The 21,044-nt window shown below is 32.2% G+C and overlaps 1 protein-coding gene and 1 long non-coding RNA gene across 13 annotated transcripts in view; one reads left to right on the top strand and one right to left on the bottom strand.

Moving 5' to 3' along the window:
• The window catches only part of Lmpt (four and a half LIM domains protein limpet), a 119,553-nt gene that overhangs the window by 4,678 nt on the left and 93,831 nt on the right, over positions 1-21,044 (bottom strand). For 8 of the 12 annotated variants that reach the window (XM_083105805.1, XM_083105804.1, XM_083105798.1 and 5 more), the window contains 2 exons: positions 13,307-13,507; positions 12,248-12,422 (listed from right to left, as the gene is read on the bottom strand). In XM_083105805.1, the coding sequence (XP_082961931.1) occupies positions 12,248-12,422; positions 13,307-13,507 (376 nt within the window). Of the gene's footprint in view, positions 1-8,227; positions 8,907-12,247; positions 12,423-13,306; positions 13,508-14,277; positions 14,968-15,531; positions 15,968-21,044 lie in introns of those variants that run through there. The other 4 variants (XM_083105807.1, XM_083105809.1, XM_083105808.1 and 1 more) reach the window with 4 other exon arrangements.
• Positions 3,706-6,241, top strand: LOC145975371 (uncharacterized). Its single transcript, XR_014439956.1, has 3 exons — positions 3,706-4,268; positions 4,363-4,617; positions 5,791-6,241. It is a non-coding gene; the product is annotated as an uncharacterized LOC145975371 (long non-coding RNA).

The following is a 21,044-nucleotide window of genomic DNA, read 5'->3' as shown; positions in this document are numbered from 1 at the left end:
ACTCTGTAAATAAATGCAACAGAGGTCGTAGCATTTCCACGTTTTAGCGTCTAGACAGATGGTTGCATGCGGCGACTGGCGGACTGCAAGTTCGCAATCGCGTGTGTCCTATTACGTTCCCGTATTGAGGGCTGACTGTTTTTTTCACAATCCACAATTAGCACATGCACAGGTGCAGACAGTCGCATGAGAACAAGAACAATCGGACCGAAATTAATGGTTTTCGCGGTTCGGAAAGCGTGATTGCTGATCAGCAATTGGAGAACTTAAATTATCCACATATATATTTTATCCAGAAAAGAAGATGTGCAGATATAAATATAGCCATGTAATTTTGAAATTTTTATGAAAAAAAAATATAGAGAGAGATTTGTGTATGTATTAATTTCAATGTTATATATTTTAGACATGCTTTTCGTACCTAGACATTTCATTAAAAGGACCTCATTGTTTTAAATATATATGATAGGAAAGATAGATCTTTAAATGATAAAATTATCTTATTGTTCATCGTTATTGAAATTTTATCTAGAATATCACAAGTGAGATTACATGGTATTTAACACAATATCTCAGTATTATAATTTTTTATTAATAACTGGTTGTTATTTAAGGGATTAAATATTTCTGATAATTCAGTGATATGATTCCAGTATTAAAAAATAAATTCTAATGAGTCATAGGCGCAGAAATAAAAAAACGTCTCCAGGCACATACAGCGTATATGTGTAAAATTGAAACTAATCACGCGGTGATCTTCTTAAAATTGTTTTCCTTGCTGTAAAATTACCATAATCTAGAGCTAGAAATGAAACGGTTACTTCGTGTTCTCTTTAAGATTAGGAGCATTATGCAAAGAACGTGACTCGAGCTGATGAGTATTGTCAGCTTGTTATCGTTGTCACGTTCTGGTCTGTGATTTAAGAAATGGGCAGATAATACCCAAAATCATTGACTAGGAAACGCAAACGTATTGTTTGCCGCTAATGTCATATAAATTGCGTACTTCGAAACTAAAATTTTTGCTAGCTAGATTATAATATAAACATATGGTGCTATTATAGATGCTATTTATAACATATGAAATAACTATGGAAAATTTGTACGGTATCCATCGAAATTTTTTATAAGTATTTGCATTTTAAATGTCGCAGATAGTGCTAAAATTCGATTTACACAACCAATCGATCAATGAATAAAATTTATTCATGTGGACTTTGAGGCATAATAATGGTGAGTGTTTGCCTTGTCTCTTTTTCGCATTTCTCTCGCTAAGTAGTAGAGACAAGAAGACGAATTAATAATTCTATTTCGAAAGGTGAGCTAAGACCCGGGCAAACGACACACTTAAATATGACATTAAATATGATATAACGTGTCTCATGAATCATCAACTCAATTCAAAATATTTACGATGTAGGATCACGTCTGTAAAGAATGACAGTCTCGATGATGATTCAAGAGCTTCTTTCATTAAAAAATACTTGACAGAATTTCTCCTTCCTTTCTTTTAAAAATAGATGGAAACATAACACGTCATGTATCAAGCGAAGTTTGCCGAAAAAAATTAAGCTCTTGTTAAATTAAGCTCTCGAAATATCCGAAGAACCCTTAAGAACCATCGAGAATTGCGTTTGTGCATTACCATATATCGATGAATATATGAGTGTGATAATCGTCCCCATCACCGCTATACATGTTGATTAATGAACAGTGCAAGTGTCTACTGGCTCATTATTCATTGTATGCGTGGATCAACTTGTTAAATTATTCATTCGTCGTCGAACATTCCGACGAGTAGTTAAATCGAATTAGTTGCAACTACATCATTGACTATAAACAGCTATATAATTGTTCATCCATTATGCTGTTACATTGTTAAGTGGATAATTACATCCTGATCGCACATTTGACGCACTAACGTTATAATTACGTCGTAATGATTGATTATAATGTGCAAATCGATAGTATTAAAGCAAAGTCTAACTCGTTCAATTATAATAATTGGTATCACTGTTAGTAGCATTTCGATAAATTAAAGATTAGGCATAAAAAGTCGGCTGCACATGATATCATGATATCATACGAGCATAATTAATTTTTTACTATGAAGGATTCGTTAAGATCATTGTAAGCAATTGAAATATTGTAAACAAAGGTAGAATGAAATTATATAATATCCAAACTCTTTCTATACAATTTTTATGTATATAATTTCTGATATTTTTCCTCCCTTTCAAATATTTTTGTAAAATTTTTCATGCATCTAAAATTTTAATATTTGCAATTTTTATTTTAATTTGATGACACGAGGGACGTTAAAGATGGACCATTCCGGTGTGTTTGCATATCTCTCGTGTATGATACGTTGCCTTGTGGACCACTATGACTCAAGCGAAGATTCGTGACGTCACGTCAAACAGGCAATACCACCGTATATGTATAAAGCTGATGATCCAAGGTTGATGTAGTAATCTTACGCGTGTAGCGTTAATCCATGAGTTATTCGCGTTACAAATGATGCGCTTATATGTAAAATTGAATATTTGCATAAAATTACACATCTTCATCAACATAAAACATCTATATGTAATTTACATTGAAACATTTTTTATATATAATCTTATCCACGTCCTTTAGGATATGTAGATTATTTTAAAAATAATAATATTTTATAGATTATAAGATAGTTATTTATAATCAATTAAATAAGAAAACATTGAAAATTTATCACTAGAACCTATGGCTACAATAATGCAAGGTCTGTACTTTTTAGACATACAATATATAAATGTATATTTTTAAAAGGATATAAAATAATAATTTAATACAATAGTATTTTAAGTTAAAATAAAACGCGTGGGTATAAATTTGCATATCTTTATAGAAGAGAAATGCGAAAATTTACTTAAATGATTCGTTTCGCGTTCGTCAATAAAATATGTATCTTTTCTTGGAGATGTTATGACATCTTTTCATTGCCACGGATACTCTCAAATGCCTTTGAGAATCATCTGATATTAAGATATTTAAATAACTATAAGAAATTAGGCTCTGTATATTAAAACATAAACTTAAATTTAAACGGGCAGTAATAGCCAAACGCGAATGGTAGTGCGTAAGTTCAACGAGAATTAAGTTTTCGTTGAAACTTATTTGTGTGCACAGGGCACAAATATCGGGCCGAAAGTCAAAAATTTCGGCCCGATATTTTTCTCGCCTACAACATTACAGGGGGGAAAAGAGGGATAATAATTAAATAAATTCTCGAATTGAGAATTATTTAAATTTGCTTGGTATCGTACCAAGAAAATTTGTGCCCTGTGCACACAAATAAGTTTCAACGAAAACTTAATTCTCGTTTAACTTACGCACTACCATCCGCGTTTGGCTCTTATTGCCCGTTTAAATTTAAGTTTATATTTAAATTTTATTTGTCTATTAATTGAGTACAATTTAAAAAATTAAAATTGGAAAATGGTCCGTATGATAAAATCAAATCGAAAATTAGTAACAGGCTTTATGGACCAAGCAATAGGTGTAAAGTATGCGAAAGTATAAATTATTATAAAATCCTATGATGGAACATATATAATCATTTATTTAATGTGACAAACGCAGTACAATTTAAGTTTGTAGTGAGTACAATTTAATTTTTAATTATTTATATTATTACTACCTATTATTACTTATTTACTTTTATTTTTATTATTACTTATTTATTTTTTGTTTTTTTTTTATTTTCAGGGTAAAAACACAATAATGTGATATAAACCAAATATGATTATTAAATTATGAATATTATTCGTAAATAATTAGTTAGGCATTAAGATCCGAAAGCACGTACTTTAAAATCATTACCGGAGACTTTAATGCATAATAGGAATCACAAGAGATGCACGGGGCCAATGGTTGGGCAGATTCGGAACAGGGACCCGCAACACAAGGGGCGACGCTTTAATAAATTTCTTGCAAAGCGAAAATCTATTTTGCATGAACTGCTTCTTCCAAAAACCTGAAAATAGAAGATGGACATGGAGAAGCCCTGACTCAACCTATAAAAACGAAATAGACTTTATATTATCCAACAAGAAATACATAATAAAAGATGTTACGGTCCTGAATCAATTTGACACGGACAGTGACCACAGACTAGTTAGGGCAAAGATTCAAATCAACACCAGAGCCGAAAGAAACAAACTCACCAGAAAAATCCGATTCCCAACCCTAAACGAACTGAAGCAAAATGCGACGGAATACAGAAGAGAGTTAGATAAGAAACTTGCATATATATATATATATTATATCCCTATTCTCTGTTTTTTTTAAATTAGTATATCTTTTTTTTCTTTTTAATTGCAGAGTCTACTATACCAGACGTTATATGCGATATAGAACAAAATAAAAGAGCACCAGGGCACCAGGTGCAATAAAAAAAGAAGCGTCATCTTCTAATTCAGGTCTATGCGATAGAGGACAAAATAAAAGAGCACCAGGTGCAATAAAAAAAAAGATGTAAATAAACAAAATGATTGAAAAGACAAAAAGGATAATAAAAACGATAATAAAATAGATGATAAAAACGTGAAAGCCTGTAAAAAAGGAAATTCATTGCAAGTAAGTACAAAATATTTAAATTTTAAAAGAGGGATAATATAATTAAATAAATTCTCGAATTGAGAATTATTTAAATTTGCTTGGTATCGTACCAAGAAAATTTGTGCCCTGTGCACACAAATAAGTTTCAACGAAAACTTAATTCTCGTTGAACTTACGCACTACCATCCGCGTTTGGCTCTTACTGCCCGTTTAAATTTAAGTTTATATTAAGATATTTATTTATGTCGTAATTTTTAATAATATAATGCCGCGATTTTTAATAATATAAGGCAATATCCCCCTCAAAATGCCAGACGTTTTTTTAACCGCGTGTTTCTAGCAATAATCTATTTATGCTAATGCGTTTCTCCTATGGATGAATAACAAATGCAACGGATACACTATCCATTTCCGCGAACACCGCCATTAATTATCATAATCTCTCTTTTTGGTGCTCGCCAATCGTTAACGTGATCGTTTAAACGGATTTTATGATTATCACTCGTCATATTGGTAACATGCTCTCGTAAACCGACTATACCGAGAGGTAGAAGCTGCCATTTCTACGTCAAGTCTAAATATAATTCAATGAAAAGCAGAAACTACATCGGTCCAAAAATTTCCTGACACAGGCAAATTCTGTTTCACATCAAATAGAGAAAGCAACGACATAGTTATAAATTGTTTTCGTAAATCAGTAATAATTTATTTTTCTAGTTTTATTTTTAATTATTACGTGTCTTTTTTATTCTTAGAATTTGACTAAACTAATAGATTAATGATATTAATATATTTATAAATATATATTTTTTATTTATTTATTTATTTATTTATATTTATTTATATTGTGCAAATAAATAATTAGTATTATTTCTTCTCAATTTGATTAATAGAGGATTAATAGAGGTTTTTTTTTAAATATATAATAATTTAATGTCGAATATTTACATTCTTATGTAAATGAGGCCTAAATCTTACATTAGGAATCACAAGAGATCATAACGATATATTTGTTTTGAACGCACTACGATTGATATTCATGAACAATATACCGATTTGCCATTACGATTGATGATATCACTCATATTAATACATCGATATCGGGACTCTTATCCGAACGGAGTCATATGATATACGATTTCGATAATCTCGCGCGTATAATTGCATCCATCTCTTTTTTTATCATTTCAGCAATATAACATGTATACACAAGACAGTTCATTACAAATTGCACAACTGTCTCCTTGTTTCTCTCGAAATGTACGCAGTAATGCGCGTTAAACTTTCTGATGAGGCGGTCGAAACGAGGTGCACATATATTTTTTCATCACAAAATACATCAATGTCAAGATTTTTCATCATATGAATTTCAATGTATTTCGCAATGATTTATGTCAATTACATCATATAGGTTCGTGCCGACAATGATTTTTGCGCAAACAAAGTATGCTGCAAAATAAGCGATATTAAATGTAAAGAAAATATATCTTTTTGATAAATCGTCACTGCAACTTTAGCAGATATTTCTCCAATTGAATACTATAAAAATGCTTAACAAAACAATAAATAACAAAATAATTAAAATTAATATCTGTTAATTATATATTCTTTTATCCATTTGAAATTAATCCTTTTTTTCACTCGCCAGTTAATTTCCCTTTTAAAATCTCAATGGAATGTATATAGTAATTTTCAATCATAATTTTAATGCACATGCTATGCGACTCGATGTTTATGATATCATGAGTCACATTTGCAATAAAATCAATCATAGATACGCGAGTCGTCACGCAAAGCTACTCGTTTATATGTTCAAGGTTTCTTTTCAATAACAAATCTGTTGATTGGGAATTTTTGAATTTTAAACAAAAATTTGATTCAAAAGGATACAAGTAAAAAATAAAAAAATTATGTTTTTTGATTTATATATTTAAATTAAATTTAAATTAAGTTTTTAGAAAATTTTAACTAATTTATAATTTGTTATAAAGATATTTAAAGTTTTATGACAAAAGTCATTTAAAAGATATTTAAATAAATATTAAACTATTTTAAAAATTCTATTCAACTTTGTTTCATTAAAAATAAAAGGAAGTATATTTAATATGAAATGTAAGTGCATTAATTATTAAATTGTAAAGAAAGAAAAGCTTTAAGCAATTTTTTTGAATATTTATTCATTGAGAAAAAGTTGATTACAATTGTGTAATGTAATTTGTAACGATTTATAATGGCGTAACGACGTGCAGAAATATCTCGCACTTTTTTCTAACTTTTATAAAAAAATCTCTATTATGCTTATTGGATTAAATTGTCTAATTTAACGGTTTCTCGAGGTTAATATGATTTACGGACTCATTCGTCTGAAAAAATTAAAGTTATTTTTATAGATGATTCTCTCTCTCGCGTGCCTCTCATGGATGATATTATGGAGCGGTTGATTTGAATAACCATATTTACCAGTTACATCCTCGTTCGTATCGTGCGTGATTAAATTCAGAGAATAAAAATGCATTTGCGTCGCAAAATCGTGATTTTCTCGATCTTCTCTGCGATTTTGTGCAAATATTTGTTGAATTAAAACGTAAGCCACACGCAGACATACACATGGCGGGGATATTCGCTGATAATCTTCCATATGAACATTATCATCGATGATAAAAGAAACCGATAATTGCAGAACAAATGCATTAGCGTCAGGGTAAACTAAATGCTGCGATAAAGTCAAACGGATGCTCATCATCATCATCGATCCGTTACCAGTTTATTCGAGAATTGAAGCTTTGTATCAGGTGGTAATTTGCAAGGTAGCCGAATGCACATTGTACACAATGGAGTAATGTGCTCCTGATAAGGTCACTTTTTCTATCTTCCTCTCTCTTCTTCTTCTCTTTCTCTCTTTACTTTCTTTTATTACACACATTACCCAATGGTTCTGATTTAACATCAGTTAGTTTTGTCAGGAGAATTTTAAACATATTCTTATGTATCGCTCTCGTTTTGCATTCTTATTTTGTAACGTATGTATACGAGAATAGATGAAAGAGCTATATTTAAATAGATCACATCAGATACATCGGAATATTAACGGTGTATATCATTCCGTTATATCTTTCTTAATTCTCGACGCTTGAGCGATTTATCTGGTCGTACACGTATTACTAAATAATTTTTCAAGTTATATTTAATGTCAAATACAATTTTCCTTAAGTAAAAATCATTAAATTTAATGATTCTATGTACGAAATATTTTCTATATATATCTTTACAAATATTTTTCACAATACTTGCTTCTGCATTTTAATTGTATCTGAATTCTACAATTGTTTATGATAGAATGTCATGCGAATATTGTGTTTAATAACATGTGATATGAAATTATAATATAAAACCGCTTTCATTTTAAGCAAAATTCTCAGAAAACTAAATTAACATGCTATATCACATTAATAATAAAACAAATTAATATGCCTCGTCTTCTTTGAGCTGATCGATATAAAATAATATCATTGTCTCATCTAAAGGAGTTAATCTTAATTCTTTCCCTTTTCGTCACGATTGAATATTTCTCTCATATTAATTATAATATTAATAATACATTGTTGAATGCGATTGTCGCGATTGTCACCTGGGTCTGCTTTCTTCGGGTCTCCGATCAAGCAATCCTTGCCCAGGCAGCATCTGAACTTAGGATCGCCCTCCATAGGGAACATGCTAAAAATCGCGACATCCTCGTCTTTCTCCTTCGCTCGCCTGATCCTTTCATCGCCCACTGTCTTCGTTTGCAGGTGCAGCTTACTCGATAGCCGTTCACTCAATGCGTCGGTGGCCATATTTCTTCTCGCAATTCAATCTCTCTCTCTCTCTCAAAATGTTTATGCAAACAAACACGCGTACATTCACCGGCTGTTGCAAAGTTTACACGAAACGTGAACTCTGAGAAACGGAACTTTCTTTACTCGATACTCTGCATCGAATGCGATTGAGTCTGACTTGCAATCATGATCGATAATTTCGAGATGAGAATTTGCGTGAATAAATTATTTTATATTTTTAATCAAAGTTTTTTTGAGCGGAACAATTGTTTATCGAAAATTCATTCAAATTGTCATTTTAATTCTGGATTATAAATTTAATTATTTGTTTATCTCATGGAGTGGTCAACAATCGAATTAATGAGACGGTGAAATAATCGCGAGAAGAAGAAGGAAAGAGAGAAAATCGGAGCCCGGTGTCGAATAATCAAACGTAACGAATCGAGCGTGCGATTCGGCCGAGGTCTTGCGAACCACTGAAGGCAGACCGCTCTTCGGTTCTCGCTGGAGTCACCGTTGCGAGCAGGCGCAACGTGTGTTACCGTGTGATAACTTGATCGCTATACCAACGAGAGAGGTATTCTGTACCATGGCATCCCTGGTTATGCCCGCGGATTATATCTGGACGCGCACCTCCAGATATAATTTTGGCCGTGGAGCCACATTGATCGAAGAAGCGTTGTATAAAAATTTGATTCTCTTTTAGAAAATTTGATTTCTCTTTTAGACCAATTCATTTTTTCAGTCAAGCAAAATTTATTTCTTCGAAATCTTTTTGAATTATGTCAAGTATATAAAATTATTAGTATGATAAAGTCCATCTCACACATAGAACAATAACATATTGATTAAATATTTCTGATGCATTGGTGATTAATATCATTAATTATTTTTTGTTTTCGATTAGAATATTTCTATCGCAGTCAGTTGCAAGTTTCTCAAGAAGTCTACGTATTATAAACTTTGATCATCAATTGAACTTTGGAATTGGAATTATATACACTTAACGCAACATGTTACTATATAGAATTACGCAAAATTACGATCTCAATTTTAACAGTGGATTTTGTACTTGATCTCACATCAGTTTTTTCTTCTCAACTAAAATATTAATGCAATGCTAAAAGTTTTGGAATTATAAATGAGTGATTAAATGTATATGTGAAGAAATTTTTCGCAAATTAATAAGAATAATAAATAATGATTCTAAATTAAAATTTATCTTTAAAAAATGGATTTATTTTTTTTTTTTAATCGATTTTATATATCGATTATATATATGTTTATCTCATTTGCGATTCTATCAAAATTAGTAGGAGTAGAAATCATATAAATAAGAAAGCTGTATGAAATTTTTAATTTATTTTTGTTAGCAATTTTTCCAATCTTTTTTTACGAATTATGAATTAAATAGTTGTAAAAATCTAAATTTTGCAAATAAAAATAATTACATGTATAATTATTTTATTTTTTATTTGAAAATAGTCTTTTCGATCATCAATTATGTTTTATTGTCTAATATATAGACTTATCCATTTATCCGCATTTTAATAAACTAAGCAAAAATTTATTTTGAAAAATATTTTTGTAGTCACGATTAACGAATCTTTTTCTTACTATCGTTTTTTTCTTTTTATTTTTGTTATTTTTTCAATTGATAATTTGAAAAATTTGCTGATGTAGTCATCTAATTTTCCAATTCATTTCTCAGAAGAAAGAAGAAACATGATAGGAATAGATAGAGAGATAGATGGAGATCGAAAGAAGAAACATGACAGAGATAAAGAGCACACAGAGAAATATTAGGTAGATTGCATGTTCGCGGTATCATGAATCCGATCCAGTTTTACTAGCAATTCCAAAGATTGATATATAGTTTGCAATATGTCGAGTCCCGGTCACGCGTTGGCACCGAATCATTCGCGCCGACGATTCCTCGATCGGTTCTAATAGCGACTCCTTTTTATTATATCTGCCAAGGCTGAAATTGGGATTCGCTCCGACACCCACGCTGTCTGACCTTTCCCAATGTGTCACGCAAATTATTCCTAACGAGCGGATATGTTGCGAAAGTAACGCGGACCGAATCTTGACAATTAATATATGTCTAATTATTATCAAAATACAGCGTGCATTTCTTCAATAATTTATATAAATAATCATTTAATGTATGTAAAATAATTATTTGTATTTAATAATTAAAATTAGTAATAATTTAGCGATGAAAATAATTTCTTGTCAATCTCTTGATACCTAAAACCTTCCGTTTTTTAAAAAAAGCTAAAGCTTCCTTCTAAATTCAAAACGAATTTCTATCATCTTTTTTATCCCCTCTTCAAATTCACATCTTTTTGAATGCTTAAATATTCAAATTGCGTCATATCTATTTAGAAAAAGAATTTGTCTCATCTTTTATCTTATCGGTATCAAGATATGCGAGTTTATACGTTCTTTTGAGTGCTTAAATATTGAGATTATATCATTAATCTCTTGAATAAAAATAATATTTACGTTATTCAATCGTCTTGGAAACAACAACTCGGGCTTGTCTGTAGCGTTTTTCTCTGTAGCGTTTTTTAAGCGTCTCGTTATCTCTTGAATGCATTGCGCAATATAAACCATCGATCGCGTAGTCTTATTGTTAATTGGACAAAATTTCTGAGAGGGAGAGAAAGGTAGCCGCAATTTAATTAAGATGCAGGACAATTTAACGTCACTAATAAAGGACTGGCGAATTAGACATAAAAAGAATGACGTGCTCTCAATTTCAAAATGGCTTACAATAATTGGCCTGTGTCTGGAGTCTCGGGCAGCCTTGACTCAGTTACCTTAATAAGAAACACCAAATGCAAGATCTATATTGCTTTTCTCTTTCTCGATCGTCCATGCTCCGTGCCTGACACCATGAATCACTGTCTGGGAACGATTCGCCAATGATCGATCAAGAACAGGTGTTAATGATGAAGATTGTAGGTGGAAATTACTATGAAATTTCTTCTCAACTCGACTTTTTATTCTTTATCGTGATTATTATTCTCTGTATCTCTATATGTATCTCTCGCTTTACAAATTATATTATTCTCACGTTTATTTGCGTTTTATGATGTAATGACGTAATTATTCAGTAAGAAGGCTGATAGTTAATCGAAATATTTATCATTTGTGTCACATACATATCGCGTTGTTCACTTCATCTATTAAATGGTATATTTATATATTTATATTTTTATATTTTTTATATTTGCATTTATTTTCGTATTTATTGCTTTTCAGAAGTATCATTCTTTTCAGAAGCTCAATCTTGTTAGACTTAATGACGCTATAAATTCTTTACAATGCAGTAAACTGCAAAGATGATTAATGAGTCATAAAATCCATAATCATATTTAGGTTTCTGGAACACGTGCATTTCAACTTTTTATTTTTTCTTGCTTAAGAGATGAAAAAAGAAACGATATATGATTTTGTTTGTTGTAATCTATTATTACAACAAATAATTATCGAAAACTTGTTATTAACCTATTATTGCAACAAATAATATAGAAAATATTTTTTTCAAATAATCAAATTTTATATGCAAAAACAATTATTTTGAAGTTTTGTGAAATTTTAATGATCTTTTCGTTTTATATAGAATTAAATGGAAATAACATTTTTCTATTCCCATTGTGCATACTATAAACAGTTACGAGCAGACGTAATATCCGCGTTGGATATAAATATCTGATGAATATATTCATATTTGAAAAAGCAGTTACAAATTCCTGTGATATGTTAGGAACTTTGTTTAGATTGGAAGACGGGCTGTATAATATTATAAAGAGATTACATACCAGCACGGAAGATCTCGCCACATCCATCGCAACGGCTGGCGAATTGGGCGTCGTAGCAGTTGCCGCAATAGATCTTGTCCACCTTGCTACCAAACTGTTTGTCCACCAAAGACACTCTGCACCTATTGCAGAGGAAGCAGGCTTCATGCCAATGCTTGTCCTTATACGACAGATCCTGAAAACAATATTTTACATTAATTTCACATTTTTTTCCAACTTTTATTTTACATATATGTAACTTTCGTAATTGTTGAAAAATAGCTATTATTATTATTACGCAATATTCTTTCATCAAATGTGTCTGATCTCAAAAAGTTGTGTTCCGTTTAGAATGACATAATTACAAACAAGAATAAATCGCAGAAATAGAGACAATAGATTACAAGCAAGATTAAATTTGCAGAAATCTAAAATTATATATTACAAGATTTAATTAACCTTTCTTAAGTATGTAGTGTCACGTGTATCGCGTATCTTGATAGAATTAATCATTTCAACGGAAACCGTTGCGGATGTTGCAATCGCGAAAATTATTAATCATGTAAATTATATAATTACATAATAACATGGTGATGATGATCATGGGGAAAATAACTTGTCCTCACTTACTCGCTATGGGTCGATGATTTTTGCGCGTAGGAGCGAACGAAATATTATAATAATAATAGCGATCGCGCGTGCGAGAGAGCGGAAATCGGTGCTTGAAGCCGATAAACGGGTACTCGGCACCTGCATCATCGCTTCTATTTCTAGAAATGAGTAAGTCAACGCCCATGCCTCTCCATCTATTGACACCTGGTCTCATAATCATTCGACGGTCGCTAATTGCGTCTTTGGGCTGTACAACGGACGGCCAAGTAATTTATCGTTCGCGTACGCGTCAAAAGCGTATAACTTAAGCTGAAGAACGTTAAGAAGGACACAATTTTACGAGCGATTCTGAATTTAATCGCGTCATTTTCATACATATATGTCTTGTAAAAATTCAAATTTTTTAAAAATAAATGTACAGACCCGAGTTTCAAATTACATATAAAATATTTTGTGATAAAAAAGTACCTTGGAGTCAATGCCGATGATTTTGCTGCATTCCTCGCAGCCATTGGCGAATACGCTCTCGTAACACTTAATGCAGTAAGGATGCTCGTCTCTGAGAACGTAACGCTGTCCTGTTAGGGATTCGTCGCACTGCCAGCAACAGAAATGACCGCTATGCCAGTCCTTGTTCATCGCCTTTGTGTATTCGCCACTGAAAATCAACTGCAATGCGAATACCAAGCGTTTAGAATTCACGATACACAAGTATTTGTTAAAAGTCAATCTCAGAATTTTGACATTGATCGATTATTCGATTATTTGATGTCAAATATTTAATTCTGAATCATACTTTATGTTTATTCTGAATATTCTTCAAATTTCATTAATTTATGCTTTGTTATGTATATCTTTAGGTGAATCATTTCACTTTATTTTAACAATATTTGCATAATTTTTTATTAATCGTGATGCTAAATGTACAATATTGATATTAGTAAAATTTTATGCTTATTATATAATACTTGTCAAATTCTGATTTTTTTTAAATTTACTTTAATATTAGATTTATATATTAATTATGACTCTCCTCAAAGAAGTATAAATTTTAATCACGAGTTAAACAAATAAATGTATCGCAAGTTAGTTTGCTACTCATAAAATCGAAGTCTAATTGTAAGAATTATGTCTAAATTAAATTTTTGATATACATTTTAGCAGACTACGTTTCCACACCTAGTTGTGGAAATTTGATGGTACATATCGAGAGGAAAAGTCACACACGGTAGTCGGCTCTCAAGACGTTTTTTTCACCATTTTAAAGGAAACGATATAAAACGTCCAAGAATTCCGAAGATAACGGTAAGGAAATCGCATGCTCCTCTCATTGTGTTTTTCTATCGTATTGCTGTCTCGTCGAGAGTCCTTCGATCGGGTTTCTCGATTGTGCGCGATTATCGCGAGCGGAATCGTTGGTTCGTGCCGGTAATATGTACCTTGGATGAGTGCTGTTGTATGTGCTGGCTGAGTATTTCTGTACAAAGTCATATCGTGACATGCTTATGACTGTACAAATCTTGTCTCGATCGTTTTTCTTGTTGCGTAAGTTAAACAAGTGTTCTTTTTTGCTTTCTTAAGGGCTCTGTGTTTTATCAGTCTTCGCGGAACCATTATTTTTTACCAAAAGACTGGCGTCATTTCTATTACATGCATTATAAAGTAAATATTTTGCAAGCAATAAATAATGGTTTTTTAAAAACTGATAAAAAACTAATATATATTATATATGATTTTATGAAAATAGAGCGTCTTTTTCTTCTCCTCGATTTCCTGAAGCGCCTGGATTTGGCAAGATATGTACAATGGTTGTACGAAATATGGCTTAAAATCACGAAATGTCAGAGGACATCCGGAGGAAATTATTTCCAGAGTGATATCGTTTTAGATACGGGAAGCGTGATCCTTGCGTGACGAGGTAGAAACGAATGGGTATCCAAAGTTAATCTTTTTTTATTCAGGAGTATTTTCGGCTGCTCGTAAATCGCTTCGACTTTATTACGAGCGAGCAGAGTAAGGAAGAGTATTTATGAGACCAATTGCGCTCCAAGTACAATTGAATCACGAAAGTAAAATTGCAGAAACATATTTTTTATTTTAATTTCCACGCAATGCAGTTATATCTTAGACCTTATGCAATTAACTCTAAAGAACGCAAGAGAATGAGAGAGAAAGAAAGAGATTAAATTAAATTGATTAAGTTGGATTAAATTAAAAAATCGATATAATTTTTAAGATCATTTTACAACACTTCGTGAAAGTGCTTTTTATATTTATTCGCATCGATGAAAATGCAATTTTTTCCTCAATTATTTTGAAACCAAGATTATATCGATTTCAAGTATTGTTTTCGTTATCGACAATCTTCATTAAATTTATTATCTCTCAGTAGTTTTTCTTCATTACTGATTTGTTACATTTTTTCTAGGTCATAATCTTACTTATCGGAGCAAAAGATTCACTCGATCAAGATCAATTTCAAACTTGAAGCGCAACCGCGAAATATACGTTTTTTAAGCTACCACCACTAAATTGTTACCGCGGTGTTTTTGGGATAACGCTCTCAGGGTCCCGTTCTTGAAGGATGCGGATCGCGAGCGGATCGCGACGGCCATTAAGAGGAGCAAGAAAGAAGAAGTAATGATAAATAGGCTTTGCGGGTCTGCCGGACTATATCGTCAGCCAGCACATACTCTTCGATGGCGTGGTTATTCTGCGTGCTGTCGACCTCCGTGATCGTGATCTCCGACGCGTTCTGGTCCTGGCTCTCTCGACGCTTGGTCGTCTTCTTCACTTTGCGCACCTTGCGCTCGGTGGTCGTGTACACTACACTGTCTACGTCCGCCATCTCTGTGTTTTACCCTTTTCCGTCTTCTCCGTCACGATGCGCTCTCTCTCCTAAACGATACGATCGACCGGGGACTGTTGTGTTTGGGTGGCTTTCTCGAGAGGGAAAAGGATGCGAGAGAGGAAAGAGAGTAAGAGAGAGGGAGAGATGGGAAAGATTGAGAGAGTCCGCGACTTTTTCGACGTCGATTTGGAAAAAGAAATCGGAACAGCGAGACCACTGGTCCGGGGCTGCTACTGTTCAGCGGCTTTCGAGCTTGCGAACTGACTGACTGAAATCTAGGATCGGTCCGCTCTCCGGGCGTCATCATATCGGGACGCTATTTTCGGCGTCCCGACGACTCCAGAAACGTGCCGCGCGCGCCCGCCGCCTCCCCTTCGCCACCCTTTCTCCCGGTCGTCCTTCCACACCCTCCTCCCTGTCGTCCGATCGCTCTTCTCCCTCCTCTACCCTTCCGTTCCCGCGTGTCTCTCGCTTTCTACGTAGCCTCTCCTTCTCTTGAATCTCGATGCAGTGTGCCGGGTGCAACTTTTCTACGATACGCCCGTTTACTCTTTCTCCTCGTCTATCTTTCTTCCTCCTCCAATTTCCTCATCTTGCTCTCCTTATCGCTCGTGCTATGAGATTCTCACCAATCGCCTCGATCTTCTCGATGACACTTCCGCTCCTTGGATTCTTCTTCTTCTTGCCGTCTTCCTTTTACGAGTATTTCTGGAAGATCCTGTAGCTCCGATTCGCGCGGGGAAATGAAATAGGATCGATGTAGTTCGCCGCGAATTCCGGACGAGCTTCGCTTCGCGGAGCGTCTAACATTTTTCGATCGCGGGAGGAACGGGGAAAGCTGCAATGCGGGCAGACGCTTCGTTAAAATCAGCTTTATTCTTCGTGTTAAATTGTTGATGCCGCATCGCCATCGCCTCCATCGTTGGCTCCGCCGTTACCATTACGGGTGATACGACCGCGAAAATACTCGGCGAGAATTTATTTTTCATGGAAACGATCGAGTCGCATATTTTTGTGAATAATCGGCTTTGGCAATTTATAACTCGAGTTATTTATCGGTCTCGATCGAAACGACTTAGTTAGGAATTATGAACATATCGTTTTTAAAAAAATATATTTATAAAAAGAAAAGGAGAAATAATTGTTTTTTAGCAACGTTTCCAAGATGAGATAAATATTGATATATAATTATTGTTTAATCATTAGAAATAATGCATTAAAAATAATAAAATTTTTTAAATTAAATTTGAAAGCTTATAATTTTTGCTTTAGATTGAATCAAATAAATTATCTTTTTCGCAGATATCATTTACAACTTTTCGTATAAGATTCATTAAAGTAAAAGGCTCTTGCTTGAATTTAATGTATGTGTAAAAATATGAATAGATTCATAAACATATCGTATAAATAGTAACAGCGAATAATAAAATCATCAAATAGCTCGTTTATGATCAATCTAAGAGTTTCACTCTTATACAAACTTTTGATGATTTTACCATAACACGTTTATGTGACATGTTTTTAGAATTTTTATTATTCTATCTATTTTTTAATTTTATATCTAGTACCAAAATAGAGAGATCGTCCCTTTAACGCGAATGTATCGTTTTGGGAAAAGTATCAAGTTGCCGGTTACGCGACACTGCGATAAAAACGGGGATGCACGATCGATACATGTGACTCAGAATCTCCTGTCGATTTTTTCCCTTTGGATCTGCCGAAAAAAAGCGTTGTCGCGACGACTTGATCTCCTGCCAAACAGGTGGTTCCGGGCCGCGTGCGTGGGAGCGCAGAAAAATAGAATTGAAACGAAAAGTAGAGATAGAGAGAGCAATCGGCGAAGTAATTGGGTCGGAATGTTTCACACATCACCAATATCTTCCATCTACCCACGCATAAGGGAGGAAACTTGTGTGTACATTAATTCATGTAATTTCAGAATGTAAACTAATTTGCGAGAATGTTAAAATCGATTTGTCAAAATAAGAAGGATATGTAAGGTCCGAGATATACATATTTTTATTTCTTAATTGTTAATATTTTTTAAAATTCAAAAGTTGTGAGTGACGCGAAAAAATCTTGTAATAAATTCTTGTAATAAATTTCCTCTTTGCATTCTTATACAAGGTATTATTTTTCATAAAATATTCTTATATACATACACATGTATACATGGATATATACATGTGTACATATAACAAAATACAAAAATGCAAAGAGATGTTTTTTTATTACAAAAAATTTTAATTCACTTTTGGTTTTAGATAATAAAAATTGAAGATTAAAATGAAAGAACATTTTTTTCAATGTTTCTAAAAAAATTGTATTGCTTTAATGCATAAGATTAATTAAAATTGTGATAATGCTTTAATATTTTGATATTATTTGGAAAGATGATATTTTAAATGATTACAATTATCTAGTTTTGCTTCACAATTTAGAAATCCGAAAATGTAGATTGGCAATGGGATGCTTTGTGTTGTATTAACAATATTTGTTGTTGATGCTTCTAATGGTTGAAACAAATTATTTAAAATAACTATCATTTTTTTATATTAAAAAAATATTATTTAAAATAAATAAAGCTGCAATATAAATTCAATGTGATTTTACTTTGTACAATACTCATAATAAAAAATTAGTTATACAGAATTATTAATATTATGCAAACGACGTTTCATCACAAAATAACGGCTTATAAATAACTGAAATGCCACAGGAAGCACAGAGTACCATTATAGAGGATGTAACCAATCGGTAATATAATATTACGGGGCTTGAAGGGAGAATTAAAAATATTCAGGCGGCGTTTCGTTTGAAAAAGAAGGCGGCGTCATCGATGATTCTCGGCGTCAACAACGAATTTCATCGTCGTGTAAATGTCGTGTTGAATACGTGCGCGCGATGTATACGTATATTATTTGCAGACGGGTATGAGATTGATATTTTGGGAGACCCCACGCGAGAGGCACACGGCACCAATAAACGTCGTGGCACCGCTGAGAGCTTCGTGCAAATATCAAGTGCGTTTTGTTACGGCGCTCTACCCCGATGTGAAAGCAAATTTCATCCCGAAATGCGAAATCGACCCTCCTGTATGCTTCAAAAATTATTTTTAAGTAAGATGGATGGCATTAATTAACTTTAATGCCAACTGCTTCTGTGGAAGCTCCTTGGATATCGTTGTATTATATTGTAATATCTCTACGACTTCCAATTTCGATGAATATTTATACGTATTGTTAATATCGCTCAGCTGAAAGATGTAAGCTTACCAAGAGTAATTTGGTAATTTTTTATTGTTCAAATAAGTGATTATTTATTTGGCTTTTTTTCAGAAAATTTTAATCACTAACAAGCAAGATTTTTTTTAAGTATCTTAGGTATTTAAAATAACTTTTAAAATAACTATTATATTTATACGATTTAAAACAATTAAGATATTTATAACTTTACAATTGTGTTCAATAGTTTATTTATATGTTAATATATTTTTAATAACGTTTTCAATATGTTAGCTTTTCTTATGTTTGCTTTATTGTAATGTCAATACTTGGCTACTAATTTCACGAAAGTGAACGAATATCTTCGTGGACGAGAAGCGATAGAGAAGCGTGCGGGATCCTTTAGTAACGAATGCTCACTTGCGTGACCAAATATTCGAAATATTTTGGGAACAAGTATTACGAAAGATCGGAAGTAGCGTCCACACAACGGTTGAACATATCTGAGCGAGACTTTTTCCTCATGGTAAAACGAAAAATAAAGTTAGCAAATTGACTCGCCCGGTTTATTCAATGCGCCTTGTTAAATAACGTTTATTGACACATTGGACCTCAAGAAATAAAGAAATCCAACGATCAACGGCGATTATTTTTAGTTGCCAAAGCTTCAAATACACTGGATATTAAAAGACTCCATTCGTCATGAAGCCTACTCGCGTAGCTATAAATGCGCGATTTCTTGGACATGATAAATTGTAAATGCTCTAACTGTAAGTATAAAATCCCATTTTTTAATTCAATTCGTGTAGATTACGATGAAGAGACCATAATAGTTACGCCAGCTATCGATTATAACACGAGAAAAAATTCTGGATTCTTTTATAGTTTATGGCTCTTTTCGTTGATTGCAAACAACTTTAATTCGATAAATAGACAAATAAAATATTCCAAGAATTTCTGCACAGAATAAATTCTAACATCGTTAACTTTCTCTTTCCTTCTCTCTTTTTCCTCTCTCGTTCAAACGCCCGTCTTAGTCATTTTTTAAGCAGTTACTTTGTTTTTATTTTATATATTTAGTATATTTGATTGATAAAAGAATTTCTAACACATTTTATCGTTTTGTCGAGGAAAAATTATCTAAATATATCTTTATATAAAATTGTGAACATCATTTATATAAATTTCTCATGCGTTTTTACATAATAAAACTTGATTCCTTGAGATTGGAATATGATAAGATTTAACAGAGAAATTAAAAATTAAAAAGAAGAATGAAGAGGAAGAATTAAGATTTTAATTGTGAAAAATTTTCGAAATTTTACGATAAGTATTAAATTGACGAACATTTGAAAGGAGTAGAATGAAAAGATAAATCTACTACATCAAATGAAATTATATGACCGGTCACCTAAATATATTACATTTTTGAGCGACTGCCAGAAGATAATTTAATTGCTCACGAATCATCTACAATCCCTCTCCTTGTCTTGATATATCTGAAAGAGTATCGGTGAAAAGGAGAAAAACATTGTAAACGATTCTTATATTTGTGTATTCGCCAAAGTGTTGTAAAAGATTTCCTTGTACGTTGTTATTGCGTTTCATGATCAACTTCGAACTGTAAGGAGGATCATTATATTCTGTCTTGCAGTGTGGGTGGTAATAGAAGCTGCATATTTCATAATTACACGAATCCAGTTGATTTATTTTTGGAAGATATAATAAAGCGTAATGAAAGAACTGAATTCTTTTTAAATAATTATCTAACATTAATTTTTAAATCGAAAAATTTAAATTTCTTATTATATTACATGAGAATTGATATTTTTTTATGTAAATAAATTTGTAAATTTAATATATATATATATCCTAATATTTATTCTGGATTATATATGAGAAAATTATTATTTAATTTTCTAAACCTTCTTTTCCCTTTTAAGAAAAAAGTTTTGACATGTAAAAGGATATTAATATAAAATAATAATATAAAATACATTGATACATCAATAAAATAATATGTACATTTCTCTCAATATTATTATAATTAATAAATTATAATCTTTTAAATTACATATTAACTTATTTTGTTTATGCATAAGTTTAACACTCTGGGAAATTTATCCATTTT

Source organism: Camponotus vicinus, unplaced genomic scaffold (genome assembly GCF_025532165.1).
Source record: "Camponotus vicinus isolate PSW18456_S1 unplaced genomic scaffold, iyCamVici1.0 SCAF_8, whole genome shotgun sequence".
NCBI classification, from domain to species: domain Eukaryota; kingdom Metazoa; phylum Arthropoda; class Insecta; order Hymenoptera; family Formicidae; genus Camponotus; species Camponotus vicinus.
The sequence above is the reverse complement of the archived record's forward strand: the minus strand, read 5'-3'. Positions and strand labels throughout refer to the sequence as shown.